Source organism: Carlito syrichta, unplaced genomic scaffold (assembly GCF_000164805.1).
Source record: "Carlito syrichta isolate Samal-C Ts95f unplaced genomic scaffold, Tarsius_syrichta-2.0.1 Scaffold309854, whole genome shotgun sequence".
NCBI lineage: Eukaryota > Metazoa > Chordata > Mammalia > Primates > Tarsiidae > Carlito > Carlito syrichta.
The window spans coordinates 588,823-603,495 of record NW_007253950.1 but is presented as its reverse complement, the minus strand read 5'-3'; the positions used below and the strand labels follow the sequence as shown (position 1 = coordinate 603,495).

Here is a 14,673-nt window from a genome sequence, read left to right as displayed (position 1 = left end):
AATTCTGTTTAAGATAAAGTTAGCCTATGTCCTATGTTCATAATTTTTAAATGTTTAAGATAAAATGCTAGGTAAGCCCTTGTTCGTGGTTTACTGTGATGTCGCAGCCTGGCCTTACATGGGAGCAGTTTCTGGCTCATTTAGCTTGGGGAATGGGGAGTCCCAGCCCTTATGGCTGAATTTCGGCAGGATGGCCTGGCCCAGCAGACACCATACATACAGGTCAGTGTGCACATACTACCAGGCCAGGACAGTTCCTTCCAGGCAATGCCGACGTGGGTGTGCCCACCCCTCCCCCACCCATGGCAGCCCAGACATTGGCAGAGTGCCCCTATCGCCCTCTCTGCCAGGGATCCTGTCCCCAGCTGAAAAGGGCAGGCCCACAGCCCAGGATCTGCACCCCAGTGCCCAGCTCCCCAGATCCCCTGACTGTGCTGCTCACCCTTCTGCTCACAGCCCCGTCTTCTGTTCCCTCTCTGCCCTCAGCAGCCCAGCTTCTCCCGTGAGAGGCTGTGGTGGGAACAGAGCTCTGGATAAGGAGTCAGAACCCCAGTTCAGCCTCCAAAAAAAGCAACCTTGGGCAAGGTGCGACCCCTCTGGTCTTTTATTCTCCTGTGGGTGGGGGTGTAGACACAGGTTGGGACTGCCCATGGTCACATGCTGGGATGGTGGATTCCTCTGACCCCAGCCCATCACAGGCAGCCCCAAGAGCCAGAACTAAGTGCTCTCCCTCCACCACCACATTTATCCTCATTCTCACCACCATGCCCTACCCTGCCCCTGTGCCCAGCAAAATAAGGATTTTCATCGTGGAGCCCAGAAAGGCCAACAGATTTGCCTGAGGTGACACAGCCAGCAAGAGGCCATGTTGTGCTGAGTTTACACTCAGGCCTACCAATTCCAGCAGCCTCACATTAACCCTCAGTGGCCTTAATGTATGCCACATGTTGGGCTCTTTCACAGGCCAGATCTGAAGACCCTTTCCATGTGGCAGCAATCATGGTTTGCATTTCTGAACCTTCCGGAAATGACTAGGGAAGCCTCCCTCACTCCTAATGTTTCTTCTTCTCCCAGACTCAGCCATTTCCTCCTGAATATTTTTGTAGGTTCCTCCCTCCTTTCTACCCTGTTCCTGCTGACTGCACTTTGATGAGGGTGGCTCAGGTGAGAAGATGACCTGGGAGTGGAACTCAGGGGACTAGGGGTAGGACCCCCAGTGTTTTCAGAATCTTCTGGAAGCTGGTAAACATACAGATTCCTAGGCTCCCCAGACCCTCTGGAGGGACCTGGAATCTGCATTCACACGCTTCCTTAGAGATCCTGACGCACACTAAAGCTTGAGCTCTGCAGAGGGACAGGGAAGCCGCAGGGTTCCTGCCACGTCTATTTCACCCTGCCTGAATGCCTTGCTAGAGGGGGAACATGGGAAGTCCATCAGGGGGTCCCACCGAACCTCCACCTCATCCTGAGTTACCTGCTCAGATGCCAACCACCAGCCAGGAACTGCCTTCTTGCTGCCACTCAATGCTGGTCTCTCAGACACAAGGGGGATTAATTGGCAGCAACTGGGCCGTGTGCACAGGATTAGCAGGTGCTGAATGGGGGCGGGGGAGAAAAGAAGCTGTTGGTGCTCAGGAAACAGCAGCAACCCCAGGGAAGGGGCTCCACATGGCCCAGGTTTGGGGCACCATTACTGGCCAGGGTACCTGCCCAGGTACCAGGGATCTGGCTTCCCAAACACCTTAGCCAAGCTACTGAGTGAAGAGTAACAGCCTGGAGTCTCCACATGATTCCTGGAGATGCCTTAGGGTGGCAGGGGCTTGTCAGCTCTCAGGCAGCCGTGGCAGGAGGCATAGGCAGACCCCAGCTCTGTGACTTCAGTGCTGGACTCAGGCAGGTTCTCTCCGGCTCAGAGTCTTCTGTGGCTTGGTCAGGGACACAGCAGTCCTGCCTTGGGCCCTGCCAGAATGATTGTGGTCCCAGAGCTGAGCCTTGAGGATGGACCCAGACAGTGGCAGGTGACCGAGGTGTCTAATCCGAGGAGGGACGCTAGAAGGGAGACGGATGTAGGGGGACAGGTACAAGGGACAGAGGCCCAGGGCAGAAGGGCTCAGTGTGTAGCAAGACCTGGGTGGGATAAAGGGTTGTTTGGCAAAGTACCAGGGCCTGACTGTGCTATCGGCAACATTTCTAGAGTTCTTCCTCTGTGCCCGGCAACATGTCAGCCTTGGCATGTTGAATAAGACAAACATAGGCCCTGCCCTCACCAAGCTGACATTCCAATGGAGGAGACAAATAAAAAAGATGAATAACAAATAAAATATTGCAAATTATGCTAAATGCCATAAAAGAAACAAACAGGGTAGAAACGTTCTTTGTGCAGGAAGCGGGGGTGGGTGGGCAGGCCTTTGTGAAGTAGATAACTATTTGAACTGAGACACAAAAGGCAAGAAAGTAGCTGTGAAAAGTCTGGGTGAGCAGTGCTCCAGGCAGAGGATACTGCAAGGATAAATGTCCAGAGGCTGGAACAGGCCTTGAGGAAAAGAAAGGGGGCCGAGGGCCTGGAGCTTAGCAGGTGCAAGGGAGAGTGGAGGGAGATGAGGTCGACAGGTGGGCAGGGCTGGATCACGCAAGGCCTCTAGGCCACGGTGAAGAGTTTGGGTTTAGTTGATGGACCATGGAAGCCCATGGTGGTTTTGAACGGGGGCTGGATGGGATCTGTGTGGTTGCTGTGTGGTGGGCAGTTGTGGAAGCAGAAAACGTGTCAGGTAGTTGAAGGATGAGCCAATTGGACAAGCCAATTAGTTGAGGGACGAGCCTGACCCTAGGCTCTCCTTCTAGAGCTGGGCTTCAAGGCCTCTGATAAACAACCCAGTCAGACAAATGTCAAGGAAGAGTGTTTTTTCTGCCAGCAAGGCCAAGCCCCGGGGACCAATCTCAAAGCGGCCCCTGCCCTTCCCTTATACACACACCAGGTTGCAGGGAGTCAGAGTTGTTCCCCATGGCACCTCCAGCCAGGCCCTTGCAGGGACCAGTGGGCCCTTCTCCTCTGCCTGGGCCTGTGAGTGACTGTCTGTGTTGGGGACCCTTGCCTCCCGTCTGTTGGGAAGAGAATATGGGGCTTGGACTATGCTGGTGCCAAAAGAGACAGGAGAAGATAGGGGAGGGAAAAGAGAGGCATTAAGGGAACTCAGCCTGGGCGGCTGGGTGGCTGGTGGCACATTTACTGAAAAGGAGAAACCAAAGCTGGAAGTTGGGAGGAATAGTTTTAGAGGGAGAATCATGAACTCTACTATGTTGAGAAGTCTGAGAGCACAATTTTAAAAAGGGTCCAGTGTGGTGGTTCACTCCTATAATCCTAGCACTTTGGGAGGCCAAGGTGGGAGGATTGCTTGAGCCTAAAAATTTGAGATCAGCCTAAGGCAACATAGTGAGACCTCATCTCTACAAAAAATTAGCCAGGTGTTGTGGTACATGTCTGTAGTCCCAGCTACTCTAGAGGCTGAGGTAGGAGGATTACTTGAGCCCAGGAGGTCGAGGATGTGGTGAGCCATGAGTATGACACTGCACTTCAGCCTGGGTGACAGCGTGAGACCTCGACTTAAAAAAAAAAGAAGTCTGAGAGAGGTCCAGGTGGAAATGTGTAGCAGGCAGTGAGGAATGGTGTGTGTGTTTGTGTGTGTAGCTTAGGGAGAGGTGGACCGGAAATAGAAAGTTTGGAGGCATCAGCTTGTAGATGATGCTTAAAGCCAATGAACTGACTGCGATCACCTGGGGAATCCAAGGCAAATGAGGAAGACAGCGGTGGCACCTGGAACACTTGGGCATGTACAGAGGGTGGGGAAGGAACAGGAACTAGTGAAGAAGAGGGTAGGAGAACTGGGGTGTGGGGCGAGGGGAAAGCCCAGAGCAGTGATTGTGTTGGAGTAAGGCGTGATCAGGGGGCTGCTCAAATGCACCTCGCTGAGCTCGAGATGCGCCCCGGGGTTGGACAGTATGGAGGAGGTGGGAGCCCCTGTGGAGGGGCATAGGGCAAAGTCAGGCGGGCCTGGGTAAAGAGTGACAGACTCTGGGTTGGGGAAGATGCGCGAGCCCCAGTCATGCACCACACACGCTTGGATCTCATGTATATGGAGGGAAAGGCCCCCATGGGTCGTGCACAGTGAGTTCCCAAAAGGCAAGATTAACCAGTTTTATCTATGACTGAAGACATGGGCAGTAAAACTATTTAAAAAAAAAAAAAGCCGGGCGCAGTGGCACAAGCCTGTAATCCCAGCAATTTGGGAGGCCGAGGCAAGAGGATTACCTGAGCTCAGGGGTTTGAGACCCGCCTGGGCAACTTGGCGAGACCTTATCTCTACAATAAATCAAAAAATTAGCCAGGTGTGGTAGCACGCACCTGTTGTTGCAGCTACTTGGAAGGCTGAGGCGGAAGGATCACCTGAGTCTAGCAGGTTGAAGCTGCAGTGGCAGTGAGCATGCCACTACACTGCAGCTTGGGCAACAGAGTGAGACTCCAACTCAAAAAACAAACAAACAAACAAAAAAACAGAGGTGTTACTATAAGGCAGGGGAGTGATGACCACTTTTGGGGCTGGGGTTGTAACTGGAGAGGGGTAGTGGAGGTTTCTAGGAACTGGCAGGGCCCCATGTCTTGCTTTCTTGTGTTAAGTTGGTTGGCATCTTTTTTTTTTTTTTTTTGAGTCAAAGTCTCAATTTGTCATCCTGACACAATCATAGCTCCCCACAGCCTCGACCTCCTGGGCCCAGGTGATCCTTCTGCTGCTCCTGAGCAGCTGGGACTACAGTCGTGTGCCACCACACCCAGCTAATTTTTTTGGCTTTTTGTAGAGACGAGGTCTCACTATGTTGCCCAGGCTGGCATCTTTTATTTTAAACTACGTGATGGGGGTATAATTTATATGCCTTAAAATTCACCCATTTTCAGTGCACAACTCAATGAGTTCTAGCAAATTGACAACCATGAAGCTATGACTGCCATCTAGTTTTAGAACATTCACATCGCCCCAGTCACACCCCTCATGCCAAATGACAGTCATTCTTCATTCCTGCCCTCAGCCCCAGGCTACCATCAGTCTGCTTTCTTTGCCCATAGATTTCCTTTTCTCAACATTCAGTATAGAAGGATCACACAGCATGTGAGGTTTTCATGTCTGGTTTCTCTCTTGCTGCAGAAGGTTTTGAGGTTCACCCACCTCATAGCTTGTCCCAGCCCTTCTGTCTGTATTTCTTGAGAGTATTGCATGGTCTTGACAGATCACAGTCTGTTTATCCACTCATTAGTCCAGGGACACTCGGGCTGGTCCCACTTTTTAGCTACAAACAATGTTGGTTATGAACATTGAACTACAAGTCTTTGTGTGGACATGTACTCGCATCTCTCTTGTCATCTCTCATAGGGGTAGAATCTTCCATATGACATAATCCTATGGTGTATTTTCCGCCTCAGCCTTCCAAGTCGCCGGAACAGGCACGCGCTACCACGCCCGGCTAATTTTTGATTTATTGTAGAGATGAGGTCTCGCCAAGTTGCTCAAACCCGCAGGCTCAAGCAATCCACTCACCTCAGCCTCCCAAAGTGCTGGGATTACAGACTGAGCCACTGAGCCCAGCCCTGCTTCCCTTTTTAAAGAAACTTCTAAACTATTTCACAAGTGGTACCCCATGTCTTGACCTGGGTGGTAGTTTTATGGAGTATCGCCTTATAAATTAGTGACATTATATATTTATGCACTTTTTGTATTTTTTTCTATTTTATCATTTTTAAAGTGTTAAATGAATTGGGGTAGAGTGGTGAATGGAGTCAGCTCTGGGCTGCTCTTCTGGGGACTGCAGGGAACACTGGAGGAACAGCAACTGGGGAACACAATCCTACAGGAATCACACAGTGGGGGCCCCAGGACCCATAGGACTCAGCACCTGGGCAGGTCTATGCAAAGCATATGCCAGTATATGCACATGAGTTCAACTCTCCCAGGGCTCCTCACATGGGCAGTGATCTGTAATGGTTGTGCCCAGGGTGGCGGGCAGGCCTCAGGGCTTTGGGGTACTGGGCTCAGGCCCTCAGATGCTGGCTTTCCTGGGAGGGAGGAGGCCTGCAGACCTTCAGGGACCTGGGGGTGGAGTATCACCGACTAATCCCTGGCTTGCTGAGGCCACCACTCTCCCTGATCCCCTCATGCTTACCCTGGATACTGGCCACAATTAATCTCTACCCCTGGAGACCCAAGGGCTGGCGGACAGGGCAGTGCCCTCTTCTCTGAGGTTCACAGGGAGGAGAGAAACTTCCCAGCTCCCAGATCCCCCCTAATAGCAGGGCCTAGAGCCCTTGCCTAACACAGAGGGGAGCCTTGAAGCCCAGAGAGAGACAGTGACTAGTCCAGAGTCACACAGCCTGAGGAGACCTCAGCAGCCATCCCTGGCCTGCCCTGGGCTGGCCACCTCTGGGGAGCCCCAGCTCCCTGTCTGACATTTTCCAAGATGCCTGGCCTGTACTGAGGCCTGGGAGGCCATAGCCTTCAGAAAGCCTGGAAGGGAGTGGCCAGTACACAGGGATTCTGGCAGTGGGCTCTTCCCAGAGCCCGCAGTTGCCAGGTTGCCAAGGAGTGGGTGCCTCACAATCAGGCTGAGGTGGGCATTGTCTCTGCACAATGTTCCTTTATTCTGCTGCTGTCCCTGGGGCCCCGGGGCCCTGCCCTCCTCACTTCCTCTTCTGCCCATTGAGCAGTCGAAGAGCCGAAAGTCCTCATAAGCCTGTGAACCTGGGCCTTTGCCCTGCAAATGAGGTAGCTGCGGTCGGTGGGTCAAAGTCAGGGATCCCTCTCTTCCCCCTCTTAATTTCATTATATATTTATGAGCGGGGACCCCAAAAGCCCAGAATTATAATTTGGAGGATGGGCCCCTTGTAGTACAGGCCTCCCCCACTAGGTGAGTGTTGTAAGAGTCCATCAGCAGCAATGTACCTGCTAGTGTTGTTGTAGGCATCTGGGTTCGGCTTCAGTGAAATTTTTTTGGAGGTTCTCTCAATATGTTTGCCCATTTTGTGAGGGGTGATATACAAGAGCACCTGCCCACCCTGTGCTGAGTGTTCAGCGGTTCTAAATGGCATGAGCCCCTGTACCCCTCCTTCCTTATTCACTGGATCTTGCCCTGACTTTTTTTTTGTTTCCCTGGATGAAAAAGGCCCTCAGAGGGAAACATTTTGCTGATGTGGAATAGGTGAAACAAAAAACAGCAGACGCACTAGAAGGCATAAAAATTGAGGAGTTTATAAACTGTTTGCTGCAGAAAAGGCATCTCTTAGGTGGATTGCATCAAATGAAGGGTACTTTGAAGGTGACTGAAGTCTGAAAATGTGAGAATAAATACACAATTTTAAATAAATAAATTCCGATTTGGGGGGCTTCCCCCTCATATAACGCCCCCCCCAGGCAGCCCCATCCCCAGAGGCACCTTCCCATGCCTTGTCACCATGCTCCTACCCTACTCCTCCATGAGCTAAGGTCCTCTCTCCTCTTGCCACCTTCTTCTCCTCTCACCTCTAATGCAGAGCCAGGAAGAGAGCAAGTTGACTCAACAAATTCTCACTGAAGTGTAAAAGACTGAAAGACTCCTGGGAATGGCTGCATTATAAGGAAGTCACCGGGTAAACAGCAATGTTTTTCTAGTTCAAATCTATCAGGTCGCTCCCCTTCTTCAAAACTTCTCTATATCACTCTGTAGAAGTTTGGGTAAATCCCTTAGTTAAGGCAAGTCCGTAATTATTCACCCAGTGGCATATGGCATACACCCAGTGAGCTGCATCCTGAACCTACATGCTGTTGCCTTTTCCTGCTCGTTATTTAAAAATAGACATAAATGCCATCTGTTTAAGGCTATTCCTTGAGTACTCTAACTCCAGCCTCCCCAGATGCACACACCCTATACTGACCTCTCTCACAGTCCTCAGGGCATCCTGTATGTGTGCTGAATTGGGGAAAGGGGCCTCTCTTGTCTGAGTGTTCCTGCCACTCCATGCTGAGTTGAAAAATGGCCCAGCACACAGTAGGTGCTCAATATGTGTTTGACAGGCAGACAAATCAGCACTGGCCAAGGTTACATTCCTATATAGATGGGTGTCTGGCTGGCATGAGCCAGGGTGAGCCCTCGGCACCCTCTGCCTCCCAGCTATGGCCCGTATCATTGACCTGGTGCCTTGGGACGATGGTTCCGCTCATGTGTACGCGTCCCCGGCCATCCTGCTTCCTATGGAGCGGCAGCGCAACCAGCTGGCTGCTGTGAAGCAGCAGCTCTATCACCCGGCCCTGCCCACCCTGCGCCGCATGGACATGGACTCCGTCAAGGCCTGCCTTTCCGACGAGCACTGCCAGTCCACCACCTACTGCCACAAAGGTCAGGCCACCAGCACTGTATCCCCCTTGGCTCTTTGGGGGAAGGGGTGGATAGTTTTGAGAAAAGGGATCTCGAGGGAGAAGCTGTGAGTGGATGATGAAAGGATCAGAGGGGCCAGTCTTGGCTCTGCTTGGAAACCTTCCTTGCCAGGAAACCTTGGCAAGGTCTGAGCCTCTGTTGACTTAACAGTAAAATGAGATGATGACAGGGGCTGTCATGGGGATAAACAGAGATGAGGCGCAAAGACCACCTAGAGAAGTTCCTAGCACATAGTATGTGCTCATCAAACGTTGCTGGCGTTGTTATTATTAATGGAAAGAGACCTGGGTGGAGGTGGGAAGGTGCAGTGTTGGGAGTCATAATAACAGCAACATTAACAACTTTCACTCAGCCATCTCCATCTGGAAAAGGGAAAGAACCCTTGTTACATGCCCCATGCATCAGAAGAGGACATGTGAGCCTATAGGGTAAAAGGGCCCCACAGACCCAGGGGATAACCCTGCATGAACTGAGGAGCTTGCGTGTAGAGGGATTTGGAAGGTATTTAGGAGATAAAATCAATAGGAGCCAGTGCAGGGAGACAGGAGGGGAAGACAGAGATTCCAGGGCCATACTTGGGTTTGTGGGGTGGGTGGCAGGAGAGGGTAAGGGTGTCAGACACTGCATGGAGATCGCCTGGGGTGCCACACAGACCCCTACAGGGCCCCATGGGAAACCAGGGAGGAAGAACCTCCAGGAAAGTGGAGTGACTTGCCCTGTCTAAAGGGAAGTAGCTCAAGGCCCTTTGACCATGCTGTGTGGGAAGGGCCAGCGAGGGCATCTGTTCTTCCAAATTCCTGTTTCCAAGGGAAGCCAGAAATCTAGAGTTTTAGGAAAAACTCTGATTTAGATATACATTTATTGTAAGCAGATGCTTTAAATAAAAGTCATAGAGTTACAATTTCAAAACTCAAAATGCTGTAACAACGTACACATGGACAAGTCTCTCTTACAGGTAACCATGATTAGTTTCTAATGTATATTTGTATTGTTTATTAATATAAAAACAAGCATATGCTTTTTGATCCCTCAACTTTTTATTATTATCATTATTATTATTTTTTTGAGTTGGAGTCTCACTCTGTTGCCCAGACTGGAGTGCAGTGGCACACTCCCAGCCACCGCAGCCTCGACCTGCTGGGCTCTGGCGATCCCTTTGCCTCAGCCTCCCAAGTAGCTGGAACTACAGGCACGTGCTATCACGCCCAGCTAATTTTTTTGATTTATTGTAGAGATAAGGTCTCGCCAAGTTGCCCAGGCGGGTCTTGAACCCGCAGACTCAGGCAATTCACTCACCTCGGCCACCCAAAGCGTGGGATTACAAGCTGAGCCACCGAACCCGGCTAATTTTTTATTATTAAGTTAAAAAAATCAGAAATCTATACATTTAGAAAAGGAGACATTACTTCTTTTTCTTCTCTTTCTTTCTTTCTTTTTTTTCTTTTTTCTTTCTTGAGTTGAAGTCTCACTCCATCGCCCAGGCTGGAGTGCATGGCATGCTCACAGCCACCCCAGTGCTGACCTGCTGGGCTGCAGCAATCCTTCTGCCTCAGCCTTCCAAGTAGCTGGATCTATAGGCGTGCACTACCATGCCCGGCTGATTTTTTTTTTTTTTTTAATATTGTAGAGACGGTCTTGCCAAATTGCCTGGGTTGGTCTCAAACCCACGGGCTCAGGCAATTCACTCACCTTGGCCTCCCAAAGTGCTGGGATTACAGGCTGAGCCACTGAGCCTGGCCAAGACATTATTCCTTATAAGGGGTTACAGCTTGCAAGGTGGCAATCCCTCAGGCTGGGAAGGTGCTTTCCACCAAGCCCAGAACAGGCTCTTGGAAGGAGGAGGGCTTGGGGCTTTATGCTGAACAGGTTGACTAAACATACATATTCAACAGGTTACAGAAGGAGTTATGAGTATCCATGAAGGTAGTCCTGACACATGCATACTGAATAAACATGCATGTTCATTTTGGGGTGGGGACCTAACATTTAAATGTGTTACAGTTAGGCCCTATATGTCAAAAGGTCTTTTTAGGACACAAAAGCACTTCAGTGCTCTGTCTCTATAAACCAGCCAGAACCAGTCCATGGTTGGTTGGTACTCTTAGGAGAAAATACTGAAATCAGTCTCTTGTCCCACGAAAGTTGTAGTTATGGCTGGTGGAACAGGGGACCAGTTAGTCAGTGTCCATGAGTTGGATGAATTGCAAATGCTTTAATAATATTTACCTCAAGTGTTTGTTTACCTACTAGAGAAAAAGAAAGCCCTTGTAGGTTAACTGCCCTATGGCAGTTAGAATATAGTTTATTCTTTAAGTATAGAGATGCGTGACTTAACCCTTGCCTGGCATAGCCTTAGGTTTATAATTTGGTATCTGACTGCCACAAAGAGTCTGTTCTGTCAGTCTTGTAATCTCTGTTTTAATATTAATGCTGGTCAGCTGTTGCGTCTAATCGACAAAAGGGAAAGGGTGTGACAAGGTGTGTCTAACTTTAGTCTTTTAAGGTTTTTCTGGGGTCCGTTTGGACAGGAGGGGGTCTGTTCAGTCGGTGGAAGGGGCTTAGGATTTTATTTTTAATTTTTATTATAGACACTTTAACACAAAAAAGTTGAAAGAATAGTACCATGAGCACTCATTGCCAGCCACCTGCTTCAATTGATATTTGCCATATTTTTTTTTTTTTGAGTTGGAGTCTTACTCTGTCACCCAGACTGGAGTGCAGTGGCCGCTCCCGGCCACTGCAGACTTGACCTGCTGGGCTCCAGTGATCCTTCCGCCTGAACCTCAAGCAGCTGGAACTACAGGCATGTGCTACCACGCCCGGCTAGTTTTTGATTTATTGTAGAGATGAGGTCTCACCAAGTTGCCCGGGCTGGTCTTGAACCCGCGGGCTCAGGCAATCCACTCACCTCAGCCTCCCAAAGTGCTGGGATTACAGGCTGAGACACCGAGCCCGGCTGATATTTGCCATATTTTTGCCTCGCTCCCTCCTCCCCCCTTCTATCCCCTCCATGCGTGGACACAGTTTAGCAAGCAGCTCCCAATGATAAGAACAGCCTCCTACATGACACAATAGCATGATTACACCTAAGAAAATTAACAATAATTTCATAACATATAATATCCAGACCACATGAAAATTTCCCCAGTTAGTTCAAAAATGTCTTTTTTTTTTTTTTTTTTTTTGAGACAGGGTCTCACTCTGCCACCCAGGCTGAAGTGCAGTGACATGATCATGGCTCACCACAGGCTCGACCTCTTGGGCTCAGGTGATTCTCCTACCTCTGCTTCTCAAGTACCCCAGCATGCCTGGTTAGCTTTTTATATTTTCTTGTTTTTGTAGAGACAAGGTCTCACTATATTGCCCAGGCTGGTCTTGAACTCCTGGGCTCAAGTGATCCTCCCACCTCAGCCACCCAAAGGGCTAGAATTATACACATGAGCCACTATGCCCAGCCTATCTTTTACAGCTTTAGAAAAATTGGGGGGAGAAACCAGAATTCAATCTAGGATTATGCATTGCAATTGGTTGTTATGTCTTTAGTCTAAAATGGTCCACCCATTTTCCATCCCCCCCCATAATAGTGACTTTTTGTTTTATTTTTTATTTTTTATTTTTTGAGTTGGAGTCTCTGTTACCCAGACTGGAGTGCAGTGGCTGCTCCCAGCCACCACAGCCTCGACCTGCTGGGCTCCAGCGATCCTTCCGCCTCAGCCTTCCAGGCAGCTGGAACTACAGGTGCACGCTACCATGCCCAGCTGATTTTTGATTTATTGTAGAGATGAGGTCTCACCAAGTTGCCCAGGCGGGTCTCGAACCTGTGGGCTCAGACAATCCACTCACCTCAGCCTCCCAAGGTGTGGGATTACAGGCTGAGTCACCGAGCCCGGCTAATAGTGACTTTTTAAAGGATCCCAAACAGTTGTGTTATAGATAGTCCCACATGGTGAATGAGAATGTTTCCTTAAGGTGTTTTTCACTTTGTTAATCTATTTTCTGTAAACCAGAAGCTAGGTGCAGAGGCTTGAATAGCCAGGTTAAACACTGCTGGTCGGAATCTTTCACAGGTGATGGACAGGATGACTTGTTTGCATCACACTGCAGCAGGAGGCACATAATGTCATCATCTCACTACTCGTGATGTTGAGTCTAATAATTTGGCTAAAGTGGTGACCTGAATGTATATTCTTCTCTGTCTCCAATTTGAGGCTCTAAAGCAAATGGTAACATACGGTACACACACTTCTGCACCTTGAAGGTCTTATATAGGAAATTTGCTCAACTTTTTGAAAATAGCTGCATAGTGAGACTGTTGTATCGTTTATTTAGCCTGTCCTTTAATGGCAGGCACTTGAGTCATTTCCAATCATTTGCGATTACAAACAACACTGAAATGGGTAACCTTCCATCCACATCGTCACTTGTGTAGCTGTAAAATAGAATACATTCCCAGAAATAGGACTGTGAGGTCAAAAGGCAGGCGTGGATTTATAATTCTTTTAGATAATACCAGTTGCTCCCCAGAGGCTCCACTTGAAACTCATCTCTGGCAATGTATGAAAAAGGCCCTGCTTCCAATAACTGCACTGACTTTTGGATGGTTTTCAATCTTATAGGTGAAAATTGGCATCTTAATGTCACTTGAATATGCATTCATCTTATTATGAATGAGATTAAATGTCTTTTCATGTTTAGAGACCATATGTTTTTCTTATTTTTGTGTAAACTACCTATGTATTTTGTTTACCCATCTTTTCCTTCCTTCCTTCCTTCCTTCCTTTTTTTGAGACAGGATCTTGGTGTGTTACTCAGTGCCCAGGCTAGTCTTCTAGTCTTCTTAAACTCCTGGGTTCAAACATCGCCTCAGACTTCCGAGTAGATGGGACTATAGGCACAAGTCATCATGTTTTGCTTTTTTCTTTAGTGTTAATTTCCAGGCCCTCTTTCAACATTAAAGAGATTTACTCGCGCTTGTCTTTTGACTTATTTTATGTTTTCTTGCCATGCAGAAGTTTGGTTTTTTTTATGTAGCCATAGTCTCCAATTTTTTCTTTAAAGCTTCTGGATTTTTAGTTAGAGTTAATAAGGCCGTCCCTGCCCCAAAATTATCAAGGAATTTGCCCATGTTTTCTTCTAGTGCTTCTATGGTTTCATTTTTTACATTGAAATCTTTTTTTCTATTTGAAATTTATTCTAAGGGTGAGATGGAAATACCATTTTATCTTAGATTTTTAAAAGTCATCAAATATTTTTCCAAAAAACTAAAGCACAGTGTGGGCCAAAGCTCTTCTGTGTGGGCCTGTGTCAGCTGGTGATGACACCTCTTCTCCCTTTCTCTTCTTTCAACAGATGAGTTTGACAACGCCCACTATACACTCCTCGGTGTCCCCAACAAACCCCTTCAGTGCTTGGTGAGTGTCCTTTGCCCCGGCCCTGGATTTGCTAAGGGACACCAGTCCCAAGCACCCTTGGTTCTGGGACGTACTTCCCGAGTGCCTCCTTAGCTGCCCGCTTGGGCCACCCCTCCAATCACCACCCCATCCGGGTTCCTGGCTTCGGGCACCCCATGGGTCAGATGGGCCATAGTCAGCTCAGGCTATGGTGTGGCCTGGGATGCTCCTCCATCCCCCGGCTCCTCCATCTATCGCCCTGACCCCCATCGCCCTGGCAGGACATCACCGCGACGGGTCAGAAGCTCCGCAATAGGTACCGTGAAGGAAAGCTGGCGCCGGTGGCGCCGGGCATCAACCGAGTGGACTGGCCCTGCTTCACGCGCGCCATCGAGGACTGGTCCCGCTTCGTGTCCTCGGCCGGGGAGTTCAAACTGCCCTGCCCGAGCAAAAGGGGTCAGTCTACCAGTCGCGGAGGATGCCCTGGGGCGGGGTAGATTGCCTGGCAGGTGAACCGCGGGCCTGGGGTAGGGACCGTGAACTGCGGATTGGGAGGGTGGGGGACAGGCTCTGACAGGGACAAGGAGGGGGTGCTGGGGAGCAGCTGGGGCACTCAGCGGGTGGGACTGAGATCGGCTCAGGCACCTGGAGGCGGGGCTCGTCTGGGGAGGGGGCGGGGCCAGGGCCAAGCCCGAGGGCGCCCCAGGGGCGGGGATCGAGGACAGAGCGGGTCTGGGATTGGCGGATCAGGTTGTGGAGGCGGGCCTGTTCTGGCGGAGCCGTTGAGGCTGGGCCCGATCTAGGAGCAGGGGTGGGCGGGGGTTGGGTTGGG

General features: G+C 49.8%; 1 protein-coding gene across 1 annotated transcript in view; it reads left to right on the top strand.

Annotated features, from left to right (window-relative positions):
- The first annotated feature begins 171 nt into the window (after positions 1–171).
- Positions 172–14,673, top strand: part of TEPP (testis, prostate and placenta expressed) — an 18,288-nt gene continuing 3,786 nt past the window's right edge. The window contains 7 exon segments of the mRNA XM_008068015.2: positions 172–222; positions 351–502; positions 6,600–6,702; positions 6,705–6,819; positions 8,188–8,412; positions 13,801–13,862; positions 14,123–14,297. Of these exon segments, the coding sequence (XP_008066206.2) occupies positions 172–222; positions 351–502; positions 6,600–6,702; positions 6,705–6,819; positions 8,188–8,412; positions 13,801–13,862; positions 14,123–14,297 (883 nt within the window).